This window comes from Rhodnius prolixus, unplaced genomic scaffold (genome assembly GCF_049639745.1).
Source record: "Rhodnius prolixus isolate KJV_2025 unplaced genomic scaffold, Rpr scaffold_5, whole genome shotgun sequence".
In the NCBI taxonomy this organism is placed as follows: Eukaryota; Metazoa; Arthropoda; class Insecta; order Hemiptera; family Reduviidae; genus Rhodnius; species Rhodnius prolixus.
The window spans coordinates 24,641,232-24,663,905 of record NW_027411624.1 but is presented as its reverse complement, the minus strand read 5'-3'; the positions used below and the strand labels follow the sequence as shown (position 1 = coordinate 24,663,905).

Here is a 22,674-nt window from a genome sequence, read left to right as displayed (position 1 = left end):
GGGATATAGCTTATCTGTAAAGTAACAAATATTAAATAAACCTGCATGTAATTGAGTGTCTAAACATTCTATATCCCTTGAAGAAAGTATCTATGGTTATAAATGATATCCTAAATACCTGCAAACGTGTTATGAATAATTATGTTGGAAAAAAAAAATCCAAAAACTAATTTTAAACGAGAATAAAGAAAAAAGAGGTATACTTCTTTTACAGTAAGTACTAATACATTAGCGCGTTCTCTAAGTTATATCACGTGATGGGCACATGGATTCTTGTGATCAAACCAGATCAGACTGGTAGGCTCCACTAACTCAACAAAGATCTTTCTATTATTAACTGAGGAACAGGCTTAAAAATTTAATGCATATATAGTTAAAAAAAAAATCCTGTAATATTTTCTCTCTTTTTTAACCTTTTTGAAAATTAAATTGGGTAAAGCAAGTTTTGTTTTGTTATAACATCGTTGAGTATAACTTTACTGTTGCAAAAATGTTTTCTTTGAAAATACAAAAGAATTTATAGAACCTGTTTGGTTGGAAGCATTTGTCTAAAATATTTATAAAGTCTCCGTTTTGCTTTCGGCGTATAAAGAAAACAAATAAGCGGTTCTCAAGCGGTTATGTTTAATACATGCTAAATCTGTTTTGCCTGAAGAAATAAATTAATATTGGGGAACATTATATTTAACATACTAAACTAAACTAAATGAGCAGTGAATGATGAATAAATGAAATGTGTTAATATAGGATGAAGGTAGCGATTAGAGCAATAAATATAAATAGATTAGGTTTTTAATAATACGTATCTAGATGTGGCTTTGTTGAGTCGAATTGCTAGAATAACCATTTTTCTTTAATCCTCTTGCATTTTTACCTTAACCTCAGATCAAATGCGGTCGCTTAGTAGGGTTGAGCCATGTCCCCAAATAAGGGCTTGTGAGGGAAACTGTTACACTTACCTACCTTCCTCTAAAACAGCAAATGCAGCGTGATCTTCTTGTGTGTTCAAACAAAACCTTTAATTCTTGGAGGATAGTGCGGCGCTTAGGGTAATTCATCACCTACAAAATCCTTAATCTTTACTTTCACTTATTTTTGTTAAAAAGATAGGAATATGGTATGTCTTTAAATTTTCAAAACAAGTTTTCATTGGAGAAACATTATTTTGGGGTTCACTAAATAAGAACTATGTGGTTTTTAGCTAATGGTCTGCGTATATGTACAATATTGGAAAACTAAAAACTGCAAGAAGTTCACACTTTTCATTTTATTTAGATTGTCCGAGGGGAGCAAAACTGTATCTTAATATATAAATTGCGGTAGAGATATCATGTTAGTGTTCATTCGAGCGGTTATTTTTTAATTTTCTTATTTTCTAAGAGAAATGGACGATCCATGTTTAGTATTTGTTCATTGTTCATTACTATGTTTAACAATTTACATCCAGGAAAAGTATTTCGTTTGTAAATGGCCGTAGATAGAAGAGCCAGGCAAAATAGATTTTGGTGTTGGACTATGGAATCAATTAATTAGGTGCACGTATTGAAAGTTGCCCAGCTGAAACCCTACTATTGAATGATTTCCGTTAACACTGTTCCATTCTCTTCCGTATATCTCTTAAATTATAGCTTTCGGATTTATAACCTATAGTAAAGTTTATTTTCATTACTTTTTTCGAATGCTACAACACAATTTAAGGCTAAAGTCGCATGATCGAAATGTGTTTTAAGGTTTCTACAGTAGAAAAGGCTTGTAAAATAGATAATATATCATTTCTTAGGATGTGGCAACTTCAAGTTTAAATATGATTCAATCAGAAGTTAGTTTAGCAATAAGGAATGCTACTAGGACTTGACATTAAGTTAACTACCCAAGTTGGTTGGATTGTACCCAGAAGATCAATTTTGTTCAGCTTCTTTCAACTGGCTTTTATGATTTTTAAATACTTTTAAACACATGTAGATCTAAGTTTCTAATCACTTCTCAAGAAATATTCATTTTAGTGAAGTTCTGGAGGAATTGGTATTAGGATTATTTTAAATAATCCTTTGAAAACTGTAAACATTAACTAAGGCAGCATTTATGGTTTTCAAATTTATTCTCATTCGAAATTTTGGTTGAAAATTCAATCCAAATTATAATATTAAAAGCAATATTAGCAATCATTATAATTACTGGTAGGGAAAGGATTAACGAAGAGGTTAATGCAGAAGACTCCCATGAGGAGATTTCGAGTTCGATCCAGCTGCTGCCCTTAGATTTTCTCTTCTTAAGAGGCTTTTATAGCTAATAGTCTGGTATAGACAGTACTTTGTGTAACTAGAGAACAATCTGGAGGCTGGCAGTGCGGGAAAAAGGTCCTGAGCTCCAATTCTGATGTTAAAGCACTTTATAAATTTATATATATAAATAATCTAATACGCAAACCAATCCTCTCCCTATATGCGTATTATTATTATTATGATTATTGTTATTATAAATTAGCAAATAGTAAAACAAAATAAAATATGCATGGAATTTTTTTCGAATAAAATGAGCAGGGCATGACTATACTATAGTAGTTATATGTAAACATAGTCCCTTTTACATTGTTTGATTGTGGAAAAGTAAATTTTAATTTCTAATGAAAATTAAAGTAGTAAGTGGAATATTATTTTAGAGCGAAAGGTTTTGTAACCCACATTTCTCTGGGATCATTAAAAACATCCATCAAAAGCTACTTTTTCTTAGACGCCACGGTAGCCGAAGGTTAGAGGGGAGACCTGTAAAGCTAAATATTGTATTGTGGTACTGAGTTCGATTATTTAATGGTTAATAAAAGGGGTTTACTAGTGAAGTATGTTTGCTAGTCGCCTCCGTCCATGACACCTAATAGGTAGGTAGTTGGACGTAAAGCCTGCTTGAAAAAATAGGCAATTACTTTACTTTTTTTACTTTTCATTTTCTTTAGGTTTTATTAGTTTCTGGTAAACTCTAATGATAATGGCCACTGCCAATTGTTTTAAAATTAAAATTTAGACGTGTAGTTTTAAAATAATTTAACTACTTATCCTAAAATAGAGTTAAACAATATTATGCTACACAGTTGTCAACCAAAAAAGCAAATATACGTGTTTATATTATAAAAAAATGTTTAGTTGTATGGTCTGTAGGTATAGCGTCTTTTGTTTACAGTTAAATAACAACTGATAGGGTAACTAAGTGACCGTATATTTTTAGAAGATACGATAATTTTTACGCAATATGCAATTTATATGCCCAACTATGTTTGCAAAAATTAACAGTATAGTGTTGATTGGATAATTAATGATAAATGTTTTTCTTTTTGTTTATTTTTAGTAAAGGTGATACATATCTTCATTAATCAGGAGTACTCTTAAAGGAAAAAAGAATATAAACACCTACATAATTCTAAGTCAGCATAATGTTGAAAATTTGTGCAAAGCGCTGGGTAAAAGAAAAAGTTATATTTTAAAGTAAGTTTTGTTAGCTTGTGTTTCGTTTAAGTGAAGAATGTTAATAAATGTAAATTGTTCAATGAAATCTGAGCCAATGTTTTTTTAAGATTGCAGTAGTGGGCCACAATACAAATAAAACTATTAAATAGATAAGATATTCATGTGATCAAACTATTTTTATGTTATCTTTATGTACCCTAATAAAATAAGAATTTTAGTTTTTTTTTCTACTTTCTCTCATTGCGTTTTAAACTACTATTTGAACAGACCAATATCTCAGCTGATAAGATATTAGTAAATTACACTTTTTTTTTTTAATTGTATAGTAAATCCTATTTATTGATATTTATGATATTTTTAAGGATTTCGCCGTCTTCCGCCGAGTAATGGTTTGCGATTGATTACACTGAAATATGCCCCTCATGCAATACCCTTATATTAAACGCTTCCCTCCAGAGAAAGTCCTATTAATCAAATTTTTTTTTCGGAACGAATTCATTGGAGCTGGTTTTCTTTTCAGAGAATCACGAGACACTGAAAACAATTTTTTTTTAAATTAATATTTTTTTAAAATAACAATATTGATTAATCCAAAACAATCGAAATAACTTTATTTTCGTATTGCCTAGAGAAGGAAAATATGAGTGGTTTTTTTTTTTATACTTATTATAAAAAATGTATTGGTAATTGAAATGTCAAATGGCTGACACTTATCAAAATGATCGGCCAGTTGATATTATTTTGTAGCAATACTTGAACATATAATCATCTCGTATATAATATAAATTACACTAGTTCTCAAAACAAGGAAGAAAATATTTTTTTGTTTAAATAAAACTTTCATAAGATTCTCAAGAACATTCTTATTCTTTTATCAATACATCAATCTTGAATGTTAATTTTGATGAAAAACTTTTGCTTACTTGGTTTACTGCTACTGCTCACTATTAAAGCCGAGTTAGAGAAAATCGAAAAAACTGGAAACATTGATTTAGTATAATAGTTGATCAATTTTTGCCCAGAATTTTATTGGCGGGTAGGATTACGAGGTCTGTAAATTAAGTAATGAGACTGATTTTTTTTAAATTTTCTTCCACTCCTCATCATAGCAGTGCTCGAACTCACTGGAATAGCCTTCAGCTGGTTGGTTACAGCCGGTTGAATGTTTTCGACTGTCCCAAAATGAGTTCCCTTGAGGTGATTTCCGGAACGTGTCTTTACTGGTGACGAGTCTTGGGTGTTTTGAGTACGACCCAGAAACCAAGCGCCAGAGCATGGAGTGGCACACTTCAACCTCTCCAAGGCCCAAAAAAAGCAAGGATGGCGAAGTCGAAGATCAAATGCATGCTGATTTGTTTTTCCGATATCCACGGAATCATCCACAAAGAGTTTCTACCTCAAGGTCAAACGGTCAATCAACACTTTTACCGAGAGGTTCTTGAAAAACTTCGAAAAAGGGTCATTCGTGTGAGACCAAATATCAAGAACAAGTGGGTGTTGCATCACGATAATGCTCGTTGTCACACAGCAATTTCAATAAACGAGTTTTTGGCCAGTAAAAGCTTCACAGCCTCCTTATTCGCCTGACTTGAGTCCTTGTGACTTTTTTCTCTTCCCGAAGTTGAAAAATCACCTCAAGGGAACTCATTTTGGGACAGTCGAAAACATTCAAACGGTTGTAACCGACAGCTGAAGGCTATTCCAGTATCGGAGTTCGAGCACTGCTATGAGGAATGGAAGAAACGTCTCCAGCGCTGTGTGACTTCAGAAGGAAGTTATTTTGAAGGTGACAATATAGAATTGTAATTCTTTTGGAATACATTTTTTTAAAAAAATCAGCCTCATTACTTAATTTACAGACCTCGTAAATAATATTTGAAAACGGATCTTTCCGCGATTTTTGGTTTCTGGATTTACTACCATATCCACATACCAGTTTTTGTGAACCATTTTTTGTGGAAATCCAAGACATGTGTTTCCGGATGAAATTAGATTGAACGGACCAATATCTTAGCTGATAAGACGTTAAGAAATTACACTTTTTAAAATTGAAAGTATTCAAAAAAGTATTAAAAGTATTCAATTCCTCTAAAATTGAAAGTATTATTAAAGTAATTCTGTGGAAGAAGAAGTATTTATTTGTGTGCTTTTATTTAAGGATGAACCAGTACATAGTTTCTCTGCACCCACTTACTTGCATGCATGCCTCCTCATCCTAGCGGTGCAAGGGCGTCTTGAGAGCTGCAGATCTTGCTTCTTGATGAAATAATTCAGATTGATACATCTCTTTTCTTAGAGAAGAATTGAATTTTCCTGGAATAAAACTTCAAATAAAAGTTACAGAACAAGGTAAGTGCAATGAGCAGAGTACGTTTGATGTGAATCGTAGGAGTGGCTTTTGTCTCACACATAAAGATATACCAATTTGTAAAAAAAAAAAAAACACTTTTTCGGACTCAGTGGACCCCAAAAAGGATATTTCCTGTGAAAACCTAAAATTTAAAATCTGGCCAAAACAATACCTTCTCTTTTTTTAGTAGAATAAGAGAAGCCAAAAAGTAATTACTCGTAAAAACTAGGGATCTTCTTATAATTCCAGGCACATAACTCTATCTACACCATATAATGCATGACGGATGGAGTTACTAGCAATTTCCACTGAAATGAACTTTTAAGGAAATAATTTAATAATAATTGCAACCCATTTTTGTTTTTGTTTTAATGCATGAGCTAGTACACCAAATTTAAAGGAATTCCATTGAAATAGTTATATCTCTATTTCTACTTGACATTTGCGACCAACATCAACACTAATAAATATGAACCTTGATTTAAGTATATATTTAGGTTGATATCAAGGCAAGGTTCTCTTAGAGTGTCCTAATAATAATATAAAACATCCTAGAAATCTACTTAGTTTGTTTACAGTTTTTAGTGTGTACGAAAACAATGCAAGTGTGTGCGACCTTACCATGACCTGTTGTGTGAATATGTATAGTCAATATTTCCGTCTCTTCATATTTTATTCAATTCTTTAATATTTTTCTTTCCAAATACAAACAAAATAAATCATCGTGAAAGAATTCTAATTTTCTTGGAGAAATGTTTTTGATAAATGAGAAAGAAGTTCAGTAAGGGAAAGTGAAAAAAAATAATAAAACTGCTGATATTTTTAGGGAAAAAACATTGTCATCTATTTGGAGACCCGTCTTGATACTACTTTTTGTCCAATTTCGAAGGCTTACAGATTCAGTAACTAACTTGCATTAGGGAAAGTTAGCTGATGCACCTTGTAACAAAGTCTACTAAGTAATTTTAAAGATAAACAGTAATTTCTTATATTCTAATTAAATAATTAGAAGAAAACGTGGTTAGGTCTTATTGCTGGATAAAATAATGGATAACTGAAGAAAAGTCCCACTATATTTCACAAAAGATTTTCCATTTTCAGTCAATACTCTTTAAAAACATTTCATGTCCTATTAGGAAAATACAAGAAACAACCACGTTTTCCAGCTTATATTGAGTTGATGTGATTCACGAAAACCTTTGACTTTCATAATCATTTAATAATCTGTATTGAACGTACGTATTTAAATTAAATTCTCATTGATAAGTTTATTACAAATTAAATTGTTCATCTTACATTCAACCTTCAATGCTAGTTTAACATCGCTGCAGTCATTTATAGATAATGTTTAACAAGGCCATATTTTAATTTTCTATACATTAGGTATTCTCATCTTTCTAACCGGTTTGCATTATTGATCGGTGATTATATTGAATTAGTTTTTATGTTGATTTATATTTTATAAGTTTGTAAACAAAAGTTGCTAATATTTACGTCATTTTGATATTTAATTTCATTTGTTAGTTCCCATACAAGGTGAATGAATATAGGTTAACCCTCAAATCACAAATTGGGGTTTACAGAGGATGTCAAAGAATTTATAATACTGTCGCTTTCTTTATTAATAAGAAACCTATTCTCAAAAAATTGGTTCCAATTAGAAAAAAACTGTTACGAAGCATTATTTAAATGTTTTAAAGCGTTTTGATGCCCAGAATTCGTTGCAGACGTCCAGGATATCGGGATGAAAACGTCTGGTGCATAATAATAATGCATCCAGTAACATCTCATTCATTTTTTGTAAATTATTTTACAAAAGGAAAAAGTTTATGAGTTGAATCATTCACCGTATTATCTTGATTTTGCACCTTACGACTTCTTTTAATCTCCAAAACTTGAAAATAAAGTAAAGAAGGAGTTATTTTGATATATCGACCTTAAAAATAGCTTCTATGCTTGCTTTAGAGACAATTTCGTAAATTGAAATGGAACGAACCCATATTAAATAACTTTTTTCGGATTTTATGTTTATAATTCAGTTCTTACTCTTTGTAGAGTTTCTGTATATGTTTGGTGGCCTATAACCACCTTGTGTATTGTGATAAGAAATAATAATAATTTCTTACCAATGTTTTAAGACATACATGGGAATAACGACCTCTCCAGCCCAAAACTTCCCAATTAGACTAAACTTTTAATTCTTATGTTTTAAAAGCTAATCTTATTTCAAAAATGTTTAAAAGCAATGATGTTACCATGGAATTTTTTTAATGAATTTTAAAATACATATATTTTCGTTTGTTTCAGTAAGAGATTTTTGCAACTATTTCGTTTTGTAGATTTTTGAAATAAAAACAAACAGTAGAATTAACCATGTCAGTTGAAAAACGACTGCCTTCTGGTATTATAAAATTGTTGCGAGACTTTCTGTTAGGTCGTTCTGTACCCGAAACTCATCGATATGCTGACGAAATGTCTAGCAGAAGCCCTCCTCCTCCGGATCTTCCAAACGGACCGAATTATAGACTTTTCGGTAAGTTTTTTTTTTTTTTTGTTATTTACGTAGTTCAGCGTTTCTGTGCATGTTTGGTGTGAGTACTTGCTCATCCACCAGTGTGGGTTTGTCTAAGGGAGAGAATGAATTGTGTTCGTGATCATTTAATGGAATCTAACATTACCATCAACCTATCTTAACGATTTTTTTTTTTAAGTTTTAAGTTTTGGATATTTTTGACGTTATTGTATCCTTCTTACTCGTATTTAAGATGCCACAACCCTCCAGTTCTCATTTGGTGATTGACTGTTCCATGCTTAAACCAAACTGTTCTAATCATTAAAAATTGACCCAATAATGTCCAAATAAAATTGTATTGAAAGAAATTCAACCAATTTAAAGGTCGTGGGGCCCCTAATAAAAAATATTTAAAAACTTTTAATTAACCTTTGTTTGCCTCATGCCTCACAAATAAAATTCCATAACAATTTATCAAACTGTCATAAAATTTAGTTAATTCAAGTACGTTTATTTGATAAATATTAATGTAAAACATTGTTAACATTATTATTGTATTTTTGTGTACATTGAGGTCATTGGCGTCTGGAGCTATTTTTAGTGAACAGCCGGACTCCGGACAGTATTCTCTCCTTGCTGGACAGTGAGCTCTAAAGAGTTTCTAGGAAGAGAAAATCTAATGGCCAGCAGCTGGATTCGAATTTGGGATCTTTGTGTTGGAATCGGGTATTCGCTAACCACACCATCTAATTCCTTTCCTGTTTACTTATTTCTAGCTTTTTCTTTATTTTTTTATTTTTATTATTTTCTTAATTAATGTTTATTATTAGTCCTGAATTGTGCGACCAACTGGTAAGCTATTATTGACGCATACTTGAGTTATTCCAACCGACAGTGGCAGGCTGTATATATTATAAATGTTACAGAAATGAAAATCTTCCCGCGATTACCTGTCCAGCTAAAACAAATTTATTGACTCAAAATTATGACAAAATCAAACTCAGTCAACCCTCAGTGAAGGTTGATAGTTTTCAAATTAGCACCATGTTTGTCCAAAATATCAAAACATCTGCAGAAGAAATAAATAGTCATTCTCCGGAGCCAGAATCCAGCTATCTTAAAAAACTAGTGCTTCGCGATCTAGGTGGATAAGTAGTATTCGAAGTTTCTGTAAAATCGCAAGAAAATGAACAGTTCCTCTCCACTGTTGTCAGGTCGTATTTTCGGATTTCGGTCGATAGTTACAGACTTATTACTTACTTACTCCATGGCTCTACAGCCCTTGTAGGGCCTTGGCCTCCTTCAACAATTCACTCCAATCCGTTCTGTCACTCGCTTTCCTTCTCCATCCTCCCACATTTAACTTGGAGAGGTCCTCCTCCACCTTGTTCAACCATCTCAGTCTTGGCCTCCCTCTAGGCCTTCTGCCTCCGGGATGCCCTTCATAGGTTATGCGAGGTGGTCCATTCTGTGGAGGTGCCCCAACCAGCGTAGTCTTCCCAGCTTAATGCTCTTTACAATGTTCACCTCCTTAAAAAACTCCCTCAGCTCAGCATTTTTCCTACATCTATAAGTACCATTCTCCACCACCCAAAAATCCTTCTCAATACCTTTCTCTCCCAGCAGTTCAGCATACTTTCATCCGCTGAAGTTAGCGTCCATGTTTCTGAGCCATATAATAGGACTGGTTTGATAAGGGTCTTGTAAATGGTGAGTTTGGCATTTCTCGAGATGTCCCTTTTTCGGAGGATCGGGCTTAATGTTCATAGGCACCTATTTGCAGCTGCAATCCGACTGGTTATGTCCTCCTTTACCTCGTTTTTTGAAGTAAGGGTGGCACCCAAATACTTAACTTATTACTACAGAGAGCCACAAAGTTACCAAAATGGAAATCTAAATTTAAGCTTTATTTAATTTATTTTTTTATACAACACAAGATTTAGACTTCCTGCGAGTTTTCTCTTTTTATTTTCCATACTACATTCACATTTACAAAATTACACATATAACTAACCACAAAACATACACTCTTATGTGTAAAATATATGCAAAATAAAGGCGCCACGGTAGCCGAGCGATTAGAGGCGAGACCTGTAAAGCTAGTTATGTATTGTGGTACTGGGTTCGATTCCCGGTCTTAGGCCTTGGATTTTATTTAATGGTTAATAAAAGAAATTTACAGTAAAGTATGTTTGCTAGTCGCCTCCGTCCTCAACACCTAATTGGTAGTTGGACGTTAAGCCCCGCCTGAAAAAATAGGCAATTACTTTACTTTTATAAGCAAAATAAATTATAATTTATTTACCTCTGTTGCAGTCAAAAACAATCAGAAAGAGTTGACCTACAAAGTAACAAACGATAAAAAAAATGAGTGATTGTGAAAATAATATCTAAAATAACAAGATTTAAAATATAGTCTAGTTTTAAATAATTAGTGAAGAAAAAAAAAGTTATGCACTGCAATTATCTAAACCAGTAAGTAAATAAACAAAAGTTAAAATATTGGTATTTGGTGTAAAGCATCTTCACAGCTTTCATTTACTGCATTTTTCGCAGTTTTTAAGTTCATTTTATTTATATACTTTGAATGTTTAAAATGCCACTAAAAAAAACAAAAACAAAATTGATAAAATTTATAGAAAAATCTCTTAAATTGTTACCGGGTAAACAAAACTTGAAGTGGCATACTTAGCTTTTTATTGAGTAAATTGTGCAAAACTGAAAAAAAAATCGAGATTTGAAAACAAAAATACTCCAAACAGGGACAAAGCCTGACATAAAAGACCTCTGCCGGACATTTATATCAAAAGAAAAGTAAAGTAATGTGTCTTCTTCTTCTTCAGACGAGCTTTACGACCAACTGTCTTATCATGTATTTTGGACGGAAGCAGATTGTAAACATACTTTACTAAAAATATCTTATATTAACCATTAAATAAAATCCAAGGCCTACACCGGGATCGAACATGGTTCTACAGTACTTGTTCGTTTTGTTAAGGCTCGCTAAACTCTAGGCAACAATAGCCTCCGTTTTAAGAAATGAAAATCAAAGAAAGATAAAGTAGATATTTCTTTGTACATATCACCTGACAAATTAGTGGACAAAATATTTAATAAGAAGTTCAACTTAAATGAAGTTTTGCAATTTTCTTAAAACTTCGTATACTCATTATTAGGGAACGGATTCGTATGTATTTACATATTTTTTTCTAGGCAATTTACAGACGTTTTTCAACTAGAAGTATTCATACTGACACTTTTTAAGCCGTTTGAGTCTACTTTTATTTCACATATTTGGATGTTATCGCATATTTATACATATTTGATTAAAATAAATAAATATTTCTACATATTTAAACAAAATATGTACATATTTTTTCATATTTTTCATTTTGGGCATATTTTCATAATTGGGAGGTGGTTGACAGGAACTGTGAACCACAGACTGTAGGGCTGTGAATCACAGTGGGTACAATGGTTATTGTAATTTATACAGAATGCTGCTAAACAGTGACGGGCACTTGTTAGTTCTTTGAAGTTGTCTGACGTTGTCTGTTCTTTCAGCTCGTTCGTTGAAGTGTCCAATTCATTTCGTTCGGTCACTTAGTGTATTCTTTTTTGGGTGAAATGCCACGAACATCGGCCTCAAACAAACAACTGGTTGCTAAATATCTTCGCGAGTTTCCAGCAGAACTTTTTCGAAGTGATGGAGACATTTTGTACTGTACAGCTTGTGACAAGCGCGTTTCTTGCTCTCAACGTTCCCAAGTCACCCAACATATTGCCACCGGATTGCACATAGAGAATAAAAACAGAAAGAAAGAGAGGACGTCCTATCAAGCCTTCCTTACATCTCCATCATCAAGTAAGTCTACTCTGAGTACAGATCTGTGTCGGGCTTTGGTTAGAGCAGATATCCCTTTCCACAAACTTAAAAATCCTCATTTCAAAGGATTCTTAGAGACCTACTCGTATATTGGGAAAAAAATGCCTGACGAGAGCGCTCTGAGGAAAAACTACCTGGAAGATATCTATAAAGATACACTAACCAAAATTCGAGAACATATCAAAGATGGACCGATTTGGGTGTCAATTGATGAAACCACTGACGTTGAGGGCAGGTATATTGCCAATGCAGTTATTGGAAAACTTGACAGTGATGCTGATGTGGATTCAAAGCCATTCCTTTTGAACTGTGAGGTTCTCGAAAAATGCAATCATTCCACCATTTCACGATTTTCATAAAAAAAAATGCCCATTTTACTTAAATATTCCAGAAAATATTTTAAGAAAATCACATATTTTCCACATAATTGACGAAAAAATGCATATTTTAATTAAATATTTGGCATTTTTAAATACATAAAAATCCGTTCCTTACTCATTATACACTCGTAGATCTAGTAGAAAAATTAATTTTAATAGGTTCTGAGGAAGGGAAGCTGTAATTTTGTTAGTATTTTCTGTTATCTGTACAATATTGGCAAAAATTAAGCATTTAATCCGAACTGTTTTCAGAAACTGCTGTAAATTTTTATTAATCATGGCCCAAAAAAAATTACTTCATCCGAATTATGAGAGAATTGAGGTAGATAATAATATTACCTGAAAACTTATTTTTTTCGGGATGCAGAACTTATCAGGAAAAATAAAACTATTAAGGAAGAGTTACCATAGTTGCTTTAATAATTATTAAAATTAGAAAGAAAGCCTCTTCAGTCTCAAAACTTCTGCTATTAATTATCATAACCGTAAAATAGAATAGATTAAATTAGGGCGGCCTCAAGGCCTACGCCACTGGGACCCCTTTGGATCTATTGTGGCACCCCAACTTTAGAGCTGGCCCTCCAGACCTGTCCGTTTAATCAGACTCTTAATTCTGGAGAGTGACTCCTGGGTAAAGCTCCTCAGACCTTGGTTTTTCCTCCCCGAGAAGTAACATCTTTAACCACACGAGCCCCTCACACTGACACAACACGTGCAGTGCCGTTTCCTCTTCTTCCTCGCAGAACCTACAAAGGCTATCATCTGCCATGCCCGTGTTTTCTGAGCCTGCAGTGGCCAGTTAATAAGCCTACAATTATCCTTATAGCCTCATGGCCTTGACGGATTAATTATGCAGTTAGCCTCAGCGAATAGCCTCTAATGAACTGCTTCGCCTGTCTCTGTCCAGTGGTGGCGAGCCACCACTCCTGAGACCTACTCTGCACCCATAAGTTAATGGCCGCAGTCTTAACACACTTCGAAACCCCAAAAACAGGGCTCCGGGACAATGAAATGTCCCGCAGAGCCTTCCCGGGCCAATAAATCTGCCACTTCGTTTCCCTTATATCCTGAATGACCAGGTACCCAAACCAGGAAGACCTTATTTTGGTCACTAATTTCCTTCAGGGCTCCCAGACACTCCCAAACCAGCCTTGTAATAGATCATAACTGTAAAATTATATTAGTCTTGCTGTAAGAAAAAAGAGTTTTAAAAGACTGAAGATCTAAAGCCTGAATGGTTGATGTTCGAAACATTTCAGACAGTAATAAAAATTAAATGATGAATAAAGAGTAAAGAGGTTTTGAGACTAAAAAGACTTATTCTATGTACTCGTATAAAACAATGTGATAAAATACAGATTTTACTTAACAGACAAACTTTAACTTAACAGAACGTAGGAAACTTTATTACAATTATTCTTCTGATTTATTTTTTCTAAGAATCTTTAACATATTTATTTAGTAATATTAGCTAAATTCATAATTAAGAAATAATATTTCTTCAAAACAGATGTTTATTACTGCAACCGCGATGCTCGAAGAGAAGTTTCTCCGCCAGAGCAACTAAATCCCGGTTACGAGAATACAGAGAACAAACCCAGTGCTCCTATTCCAGGTTGTATACATCGTTGGGATGATCACGACTACAAAACTGTTGGATGAGTAAAATATCCTGAACATAAAGTATGCGGCATGTGAAAAAGTATGGAAGTAAAGGCGTCATTCTTTAAATAAAAAAAAAAATATAACCTCTGAATGTGTTGACGTTTCTTTTTTTGTTTAATGTTGATTTATACAACCGGTAGTTGGACGTAAACTATATCTGAAAAATTAGGTATCACTTTAGTTTATATTATACCAGGTTACCTACCAGAAGTAGGCTCGAATAAATTACTGCTGGTTGAAGCAACAATTTTGTCGCAAGTTCTGTGCAACATTTTTGTCCGAAAATAACAGTCTGGATATTTTCAGTACGGGCCACTAAGCATTCAAATTAGAATAGTAACGTAAGAATTGTTAAAAAAAGTATTAGAAAACTTTATGGTTAGCCAACCAGGAGTCCGATTTTTTGTTGGCAAGGCAACGCGTTTCATAAATTACGTTAAATAAAATAAGTTTTACAAATTAGCATAAAAAAATGTAATGAGATCAAAATTCTGCCTCAACCCCCCCCCCCCCCTAGATTTGCCAACGGATTTACACCTTTTTATGCATCTGGATCGCTTCCATACTAGTACAACTTTCACCACTAAGAACCTGAAAATTCATTGCATCCCTGGACTCAATAATTAGAAGTGATAGGATAAATTATCATGCCTTTTATTGACAGAGATATGCTATTGCTGTTACCTTTCCATTAAATTGAACGAGTATGTTTGTTTTATGCCATTATAAAGTAAACCCTCTGTAATCTGCAAACCATGTGGAATAAATACGGTAAGTTGTGTTGTAAATTCTAAAAATCAGGCCGTAGTATCCGTTGCTTCAACATATTCAGTTTTTGTTGTTGTAAAGTAAAGTAATCGCCTATTTTTTCAGGCAAGGCTTAACGTCCAACTACCAGTTAGGTGTCGTGGACGGAGGCGACTAGCAAACATACTTTACTATAAATTTCTTTTATTAACCATTAAATAAAATCCAAGGTCTACAGACCGGGAATCGAACCCAGTACCACAATGCATATTAGCTTCGCAGGTCTCGCCTCTAACCTGTTGTTGTATTTTTTATTAATATTATTACAAGATATGGCTAACAATATTCATCAGATTACTAATTTAACATAATGAGTAGATATTTAGTATACATTTTTCTCGTTGTGCAAATACATCGTGTGCTACATCTAGACACGAGGGTATATCATTAAAAGATTTAAAAATGCCAACTTATTGATGGGTAAAATATAAGGTAGATTCAAAGCATTTCCTAGCATATCCCACAAGACAATGTAGCCCAGTTAACCGTGTAATTAAATCATGTTTTGGGTAAATGGGCCCCACCCAATTTGTGGCATTTCACCTTTGCTCACAACCCCGCTAGTGAACACTGGCTTTGACATGAAATTTTGAATTGCTAGTTTGTTTGTTTTTCTTCTCAGAGGTCCTATTATACGCAATGTAAATTTTTGAAATTTTAGTATAAATACAATCGCATTATTTTTTACTTAATAATCTTCAAAATTGTTAAGAAAAACAAATGGTTTTATTACTCTTTATCTTGTTGCAGTAAAATAATTAATATTCTCAGAAGAAAAAAAAGAAGTTTTAATTATTAATTGATAACGAAACGAATGACCCTAGATAAACAGCAATAATGGATTATTGAAATCTATTTTATTGAAGTGTGATAAATTATAGTATTAAAATAGGTGTTAGCTCACTGTCTACTACAAGGCAATTAGTTGTGGTCATAGATAATAAAATATTTCCTTCAATATAATTTTCATTTCCGTGTTTTTTTTTTTTTTAACAAAAAAAACAGATCAGGGTTCTTTTTGTGTCTTTGAGACTTCCTCTTTCACTCCTCAAGTCGAATGTCGCAGTAGTGAGTAGCAAGTAACAAATCTGACTGGAAATCATGAACAAAGTACCTAATTTTTGAAGTTGCCTTAAGGTTTCATCTGCATTATTATTGCAAAATTAGCTGCCAAAAATGGTGAACGTAGGTGTTAGTTGCAGACTCGTGGTAATCAAAGTCAGGGTTCTCTTCTCCATCCTCGTGAAATGACTCTCTTTCTTCTTTCTGTAGCAACAGTTTTAATCTATTAGATGTTGGATACATCATGTGTAAACATTTGTAACAACAAACTACCATTTTAGATTGCTACACTAAAGTTACATAATATGTACATTAAAAATACATCTTTTATAATTGAATAAATAAAAAAAAAAAAATTTTGATTAAGTTCCACAAAAACCGCTGATTCAATTAAATCACAATCTACGAAGGAATCAATATGAAGAATAAAATTTCATAATTGAACACAATTCCTTAATTTACAAATATATCGTGGTTACAAATTTGTAATTTTCGTTTCGCTAAGCAGCAAAGGACATTAATTAATCTTTTCGTAATTACTCTGTTATCTTTTATTTTGTGTGGCGTTATTTTTATTTATTTTTTATCTCAAAGTAAATACCAATTTAATTTAACTAGGCAAACAAATAAGATTTTTCAAATATAATGTTTTTTGTTTGTCGCAGCACAGTATTGTGATTCTGTTAAATCTGTAAGCTATTCTTATCACTATACTTTAAAAAAAAAAAAAAAAATATTTTACCATTAATCATATCTTATCCCTCAAAGAAATTATTCCCTAATAACTATTTATTTATCAAGTAAAATCTAAATTATCTGTCTACTGTTTTATTTAATCTTAATAGTTCTAATAAGTAATAATAGAATATCAATGTTCAAAAAAAATAATCTTATATTAACGTGATGTAATAATTAATTGTTTACATTATTTAAAGAGATTTTATCTAAAGTTCATGGCCAATATTTTTCTTTAACTGGCACACAGACTGCGGTCATTAGCCAAACTATTTACTTATCCGTATATTAAATATGTATTAATATTGTGTTACCTTAAAAAATATTGTACAACTTTTCTGTAAAAAAAAAATATCTCTACCTTTATGATTTCAAAAATTTATATTTTTTCTGTTTTTTTTTTTTGTTTTTTTTTTACAACCGGTGGAAGTATTGTTTGTGATTTTGGTTTGAAGGGCGATAACCTTAACGTTTCTTCTGAAAAGTTGTAACCAGTGAATGAAATCTCTTAAGACTTTTTTAAAACTTAAATTGTTTATTAAATTGTTCGTTGCTTCAGTATTCTACATATTCAAAAGAAACTTTATCACTTTATCTCCATGCTTGTGAAATCATTCTTTTTGAAAAAATGTTTTTAAAAACCAAATTCAAGGAGGAGACTCTTAGAGAAAATTATTGAAGAAAATTTTTTAAAAAATTTCTGAGCCCGTACTCACTTAAAAAATTCTTTCTCATAGACAAGTTAGAGGATAAAAATGTGAAGTGATGAGAAAATAAGTTGAAGGAAGATACTTTTTTAATTTGAACTGATCCAGAATGCAAAACATTCAGAAGTTCTAGGTTGCATCTAAAAAGATGCATGCAGTACTGCTTTCTCTCCCGTGCTAAAGCAATAGCATGAACTACTCTGTAACATTTTTTGAACATTGCTGAGAGGTACCCTGAAATAGAATTCTTGTTCTTGTTCTAATATAATGATCAGTCTGAAAGATAAGTGTAGATATGCTGACTTACCAGGTTTTGGGCTTTTATCGCAACACTGCATGTTTATAAGATTGTATGAAGTTTCTAGTAAGTAGAGACAGAGTCTGTACGTCTTTACTATAAGCCACTTTTCCTGGGTGAGAAAGAGGTGGAAACGGTTTCCCTGTTTGCTGGCAATACAAGCGCTAGACTGTGATAAGAGACTAGCTAAGTACCATAAGCTTCTATGGGGCCGGAGTGCTGTGGGGGATCAGTATTCCTTCCTGTGTTCTAATAGTAATATTCAAGTAATAGTAAACTCAAGAGAGGTAGATGACCTTATTTTTTTTTTTTTTTTTGTGAAGATGGAGAATTTTGGAAGTTATGGAAGAATATTCTGATGAAGACTTTTTAGAAGGATGATTTTGGATTTGGTGGAATCTCAAATTCCAAAATTAGGTACAATTAGTCGGTAGTTACCTTCTTCCTTACCATCAGTAAGGATTATAAATTTGAAGATTTTCATTCTCATGACATTCCTTTTTTGAATTTATCTTACTAAAATTTATTAAAAATAGAATGTTAAAAGTTCAGTTATACGAAATAACTTAAATTTAGATACTGTATGGAATCACCCAGTACATTGGCTTCCTGTTGGCAACAAATCTGTTTTGGATTGGGATCAAACTAATGTATGTATATTTATATTTAATGTAAACTACTCCAAACGTTTTTTTTTTTTGCATGGTCATCTTTTTTTAAACTAAGTGATGCAACTTTGAATTTTACTGACTTGTTCAGCTGATCTAATAGCTTCTCTCACATGACAAAATTTTTGTTGTTGTTAGAATAAGAATTACAAAAGAATTTAAATTATTTGTCTAACTTTCCACCTTTTGGCCTAGTTTTAATCATAGGTAACATGGAGTATTATTATTATTAATCTTTATTGTACAAAAGTTCAATTCAGGAGTCTGATATTATTCTCTCTTTTCACACTAGCCCCAAATTTCGCTGCAGATGCTCGTTTTAAACTTGAAATTTACATTCAGTCCCTTGCGCCAACTTTACTGTAAATATACAATACTTTGCTACTAATTATACACATTTTTTCAGCAAGAAGTGATTTCTTATTTCATTTCTTTTTGTGTTAGTAATATTTATTTTGTTTTTTTCAGTTTTAATAAAAGTTTTTATATAATTATCTTTGACGACTATTTATTTTCCTTAATAGCATCAACTTTAATGTTGCATTGTGATAATTTATTTTCTTCAATCGTGCACACAAATACACCAACTCCCCAGATAGCTGTCAGCCTTGCCATGCATATCGTTTATTCTCAACAATTTTTCCAAATATATATCCAAATTATTATATAAAATTAATTAAACTCAACAAAATAGAATTCAAAGTAATATATAATCATTTTTGTTGTTTTCAGTAATAAGGCATTGTAAAAAATGGTTACGTCTGAGAGAACTGGTTTATATACAATGAACATGATCACAATTAATCAACATACAGGTTACAAAACAATATCCAAGCTCATAAAAGAATCTGATTCAATTATTTGACAGCACAAAGGTCAGTACTAACAGTTTTATTTGGCTTTTCAATACTGTAGCTAAAAGTAGGAAGTTATTTGTATTGACTGAAGTATTGATTTTATAACTTTCCTGAATAGGCTTCTTAAAGACAAAAAGAAACACTAGGTCATGGTAATTGAATGTAATGAACTAATTTCATTTTATGTCATAATTGTTGCAACAGTTTATTAATCTAGTTACACGCTAAAATCACGTGAATGTATGTATGTAGTTCCACAACCATAGGCTCAAATATTTCAACTTGGTGCTCTCAGATTTTTATTAATAATCCGATAACCTCATTCATTGATTTTTTTGTTATACAATTCTGTAAAATATCTTGTTAATTTGCCATTTAATTCATTTTTTTTTTGTTTTAAATAAATTCTAAAATAGTAGATTTGACGTCACTGTAATTTTATTGAAAATATCCTTGTTATCGTAACTTTTACAGATATAGTATATGTAACAAGGACTGAAAATTTCAAGGCAACCAGAACCCTGAAATTAGCACTTTCCCAGAAAAGTGTTTCCAAAATAATGGTGTCAAAAAATGGTAAGTATTCCATGTAAATGTTAATATTTTTTACTACGTATAAGTAAATTTACTGTATACAATTTTAATTGATGACCTACAATTTAACCATATTTAAAAATGTTTATGATTCAATACATCTCAATTATTTCATTATCGTACGTTTTTAAGATTATTTAAATAAAAGGAATCATATCCGAGTCAAATAAAAAGATGTGATTTCCTGGTCTCACTCCGATAGCCTGTTGACGCGGTAATAGTTCTAATGATCACATTTCTTTTCGCTGTTCTAGATGGCTTTCCTTCCATTAGGATTTGTTTTTAAAACAATTTTGGATCCTAGTTGTTACCTACGGGTATTTGCTAATTTCCCAAAATCTGTTATCCATTTGTTGTGTACTAGTACTGAAAACTGATGGAAGTATGTAGCCACGTACCACAAAGTAGCTTTAATTTACAAATCGTGCGGGTAATTTGTATTAATAATATTCACATAACAAAGGGCGAAATAGAAATAACGGTTAGAGCTCTGTTTACGAGCTAAATGACTGAAATTAACAAAACTTACATGTAAAATAATTAAAATACTAAACTAGGGCAACTATCTATACAATTATAAATTATTGAATTGACTAAAATCTCATCAGTATCAAGTTGATATTAGTATCTTTTAAGATGTGGTGTCTTTCCAGAAAAGTTTTAAATGTCATTAACAAAAAATGCAAGTATTTCTCATTTATCAGAGATCAATCCGCAATGCAGCCGTTTAATATTTGGTTTTTTAAAATTTACTTGAAAACTGAAATGAAAGTAGCGTTTTAAATGTTGATAAGAATGTGTATGATAAGCATTCTCACAACGCAAGGACATTCATAAATAATTTCGATTTACATCACCAGACATTTACATTGTTATTTTTATTACACTGATTAAAGCTGCTATTAAAACTAAATTTCAGATAAACTTCTTTTTTAATTGCACAAATTCACTTCCTTATTAGCTCCCATTTATTTTTATTATAAATCTAGTTTATCTATAAGAAGATCTAGGGTGAAAAACAGATTAGTATTGATGTTTTTTCATTGTTTATTAATAGTCTACTAGCCTTTGTTAGCGGTCATAACATAGTATACAAATTTTCGGCCATTCTGTATTTTGTAATTTGTTTAGATTTAGACGTCTACGCGAAGGCGTTAGATTAGATTTTACGACGGGTAGATAGATATGCAATCCATCGCTACCTGAAGGTCCTGTTGTGTTACCCACCCATTAGAGCACCTCATCCAGACCTGCCTGTTTAATTTAATAAGATTCTGATGTGGGACTCTTGGGCAAATTATGACTGTATGGGTTTTTCTTCTATGAAGAGTCCATCCTGAACCATATAAAGCTCTAACATAATACCTGGCAATATCATTTAGTAATGATATAAACTACTAATATTAAAGAATCTGCTTTTTTCTTCAAAAGATATTTTTTCTATTCTATTTAGTTCTCTCTGATATTCACAAAAAATCATTTTAACGATAATCGCTAAGGAAAACTGTTTTACCCAGGTTTTACATTGTTAATTGTTGTCAATATCACATTCATCTAAAGTTTACTCTAATCGTTTTTGCAATTATTGAAACAATATAGTTTATGAACTTAAATTAAATATTGTGATTTTATCCATTTATCTAATAGTATCTAATACTATAAATATAATAAATTTATCTAATTTAGCTAATGGTCTGGAAGTATTTTTTGTCTGTAAAGATCATAGGTATCAACAAGAAATTATAATTAATTTGTATTTATTAAATTTAATTAAAGAATTATCTCGTTTTTCCATATTAGAAAATACAATTTTGGCATTAACATAATGATGTAAACAATACTTCTACTTTTAAAACTGTAATTTACAACGAAAATAACTATAAAACTTTTTAATTATCACAACCTACTTTTTATTGTTTAACTGCTTTTATATTTTAATTTTGTGTACTGATATGTCAGGCATATTTCAAAACAGAAAAAATAAATAATATTATCTATTTTGAATTATCACATGTTTGGACAAACATACGCTCGTATATACTCGCATTTACACTTACCATTCCTCTCCAGTGATTCTTTATCAATAGAAATGTTAATAATTATGTGATAAAGTCTATCAATGTTTCCCCATTTCATATTGTTCTATTTAGTTTTAAAAATATTCAGGACAATTTAGGGGTATTTTTTTCCCCCTTGGCCCATCAACTGCCAGGAAATAGAGCGAGAATTGTTTTTGATGGAAAAATATGGGGTTGTATGAGATGTGAGAACTCACAATACTTCCCATCTCTAATTTATTTATATTCGCTTCTTATCAATAAGTTATCTTAAAATGCTACCGTAACCATCTATATATATAGTTATGATAAGTATCAAAGTAATACTCGATGTTATGCAGGTTAAATCATTATTATCCAACCATGTAAATAGGCTTCTATAATGTTGCACCGATTTCGACCAAATGAGGAAATATCAGACTTAAATATTCTGCTATTTTTCGTTTTCTGGTTCCGGAAATAATTATTTTGAAAAGGCTGTAGATACTAATTGGAACCAGTGACCTAATAACCTTAATACATAATGTGCGAATAAATTAATTGTACTTTCAACTTCACTACTAAAAGTAAGCTACAAACTGCCTTGCTTTAAAAACAAGAGGAGACTTTAAATGTCACCTTGAACTATTTTTAGTGAA

The 22,674-nt window shown here is 31.8% G+C and overlaps 1 protein-coding gene and 2 long non-coding RNA genes across 5 annotated transcripts in view; 1 reads left to right on the top strand and 2 right to left on the bottom strand.

Annotated features, from left to right (window-relative positions):
• Positions 1–3,501: 3,501 nt before the first annotated feature.
• Positions 3,502–8,059, bottom strand: LOC141458979 (uncharacterized). Its single transcript, XR_012461323.1, has 3 exons — positions 7,935–8,059; positions 5,653–5,771; positions 3,502–3,992 (listed from the first exon to the last, which is right to left on the bottom strand). It is a non-coding gene; the product is annotated as an uncharacterized lncRNA (long non-coding RNA).
• Positions 8,060–8,061: 2 nt separating this feature from the next.
• Positions 8,062–22,674, top strand: part of LOC141458968 (NADH dehydrogenase [ubiquinone] 1 alpha subcomplex subunit 7-like) — a 32,826-nt gene continuing 18,213 nt past the window's right edge. The window contains exons 1-4 of one of the 3 annotated variants that reach the window (XR_012461307.1): positions 10,916–12,185; positions 14,097–14,288; positions 19,261–19,403; positions 19,860–19,961. Coding sequence is in view for 2 of the 3 variants with exons in the window: in XM_074137618.1 (XP_073993719.1) it covers positions 11,948–12,185; positions 14,097–14,248 (390 nt within the window). In the remaining variant the exon portion in view is untranslated. Of the gene's footprint in view, positions 8,342–10,915; positions 12,186–14,096; positions 15,822–19,260; positions 19,404–19,859; positions 19,962–22,674 lie in introns of those variants that run through there. The other 2 variants (XM_074137619.1, XM_074137618.1) reach the window with 2 other exon arrangements.
• On the bottom strand, positions 15,901–18,436 carry LOC141458976 (uncharacterized). Its single transcript, XR_012461320.1, has 2 exons — positions 18,299–18,436; positions 15,901–16,324 (listed from the first exon to the last, which is right to left on the bottom strand). It is a non-coding gene; the product is annotated as an uncharacterized lncRNA (long non-coding RNA).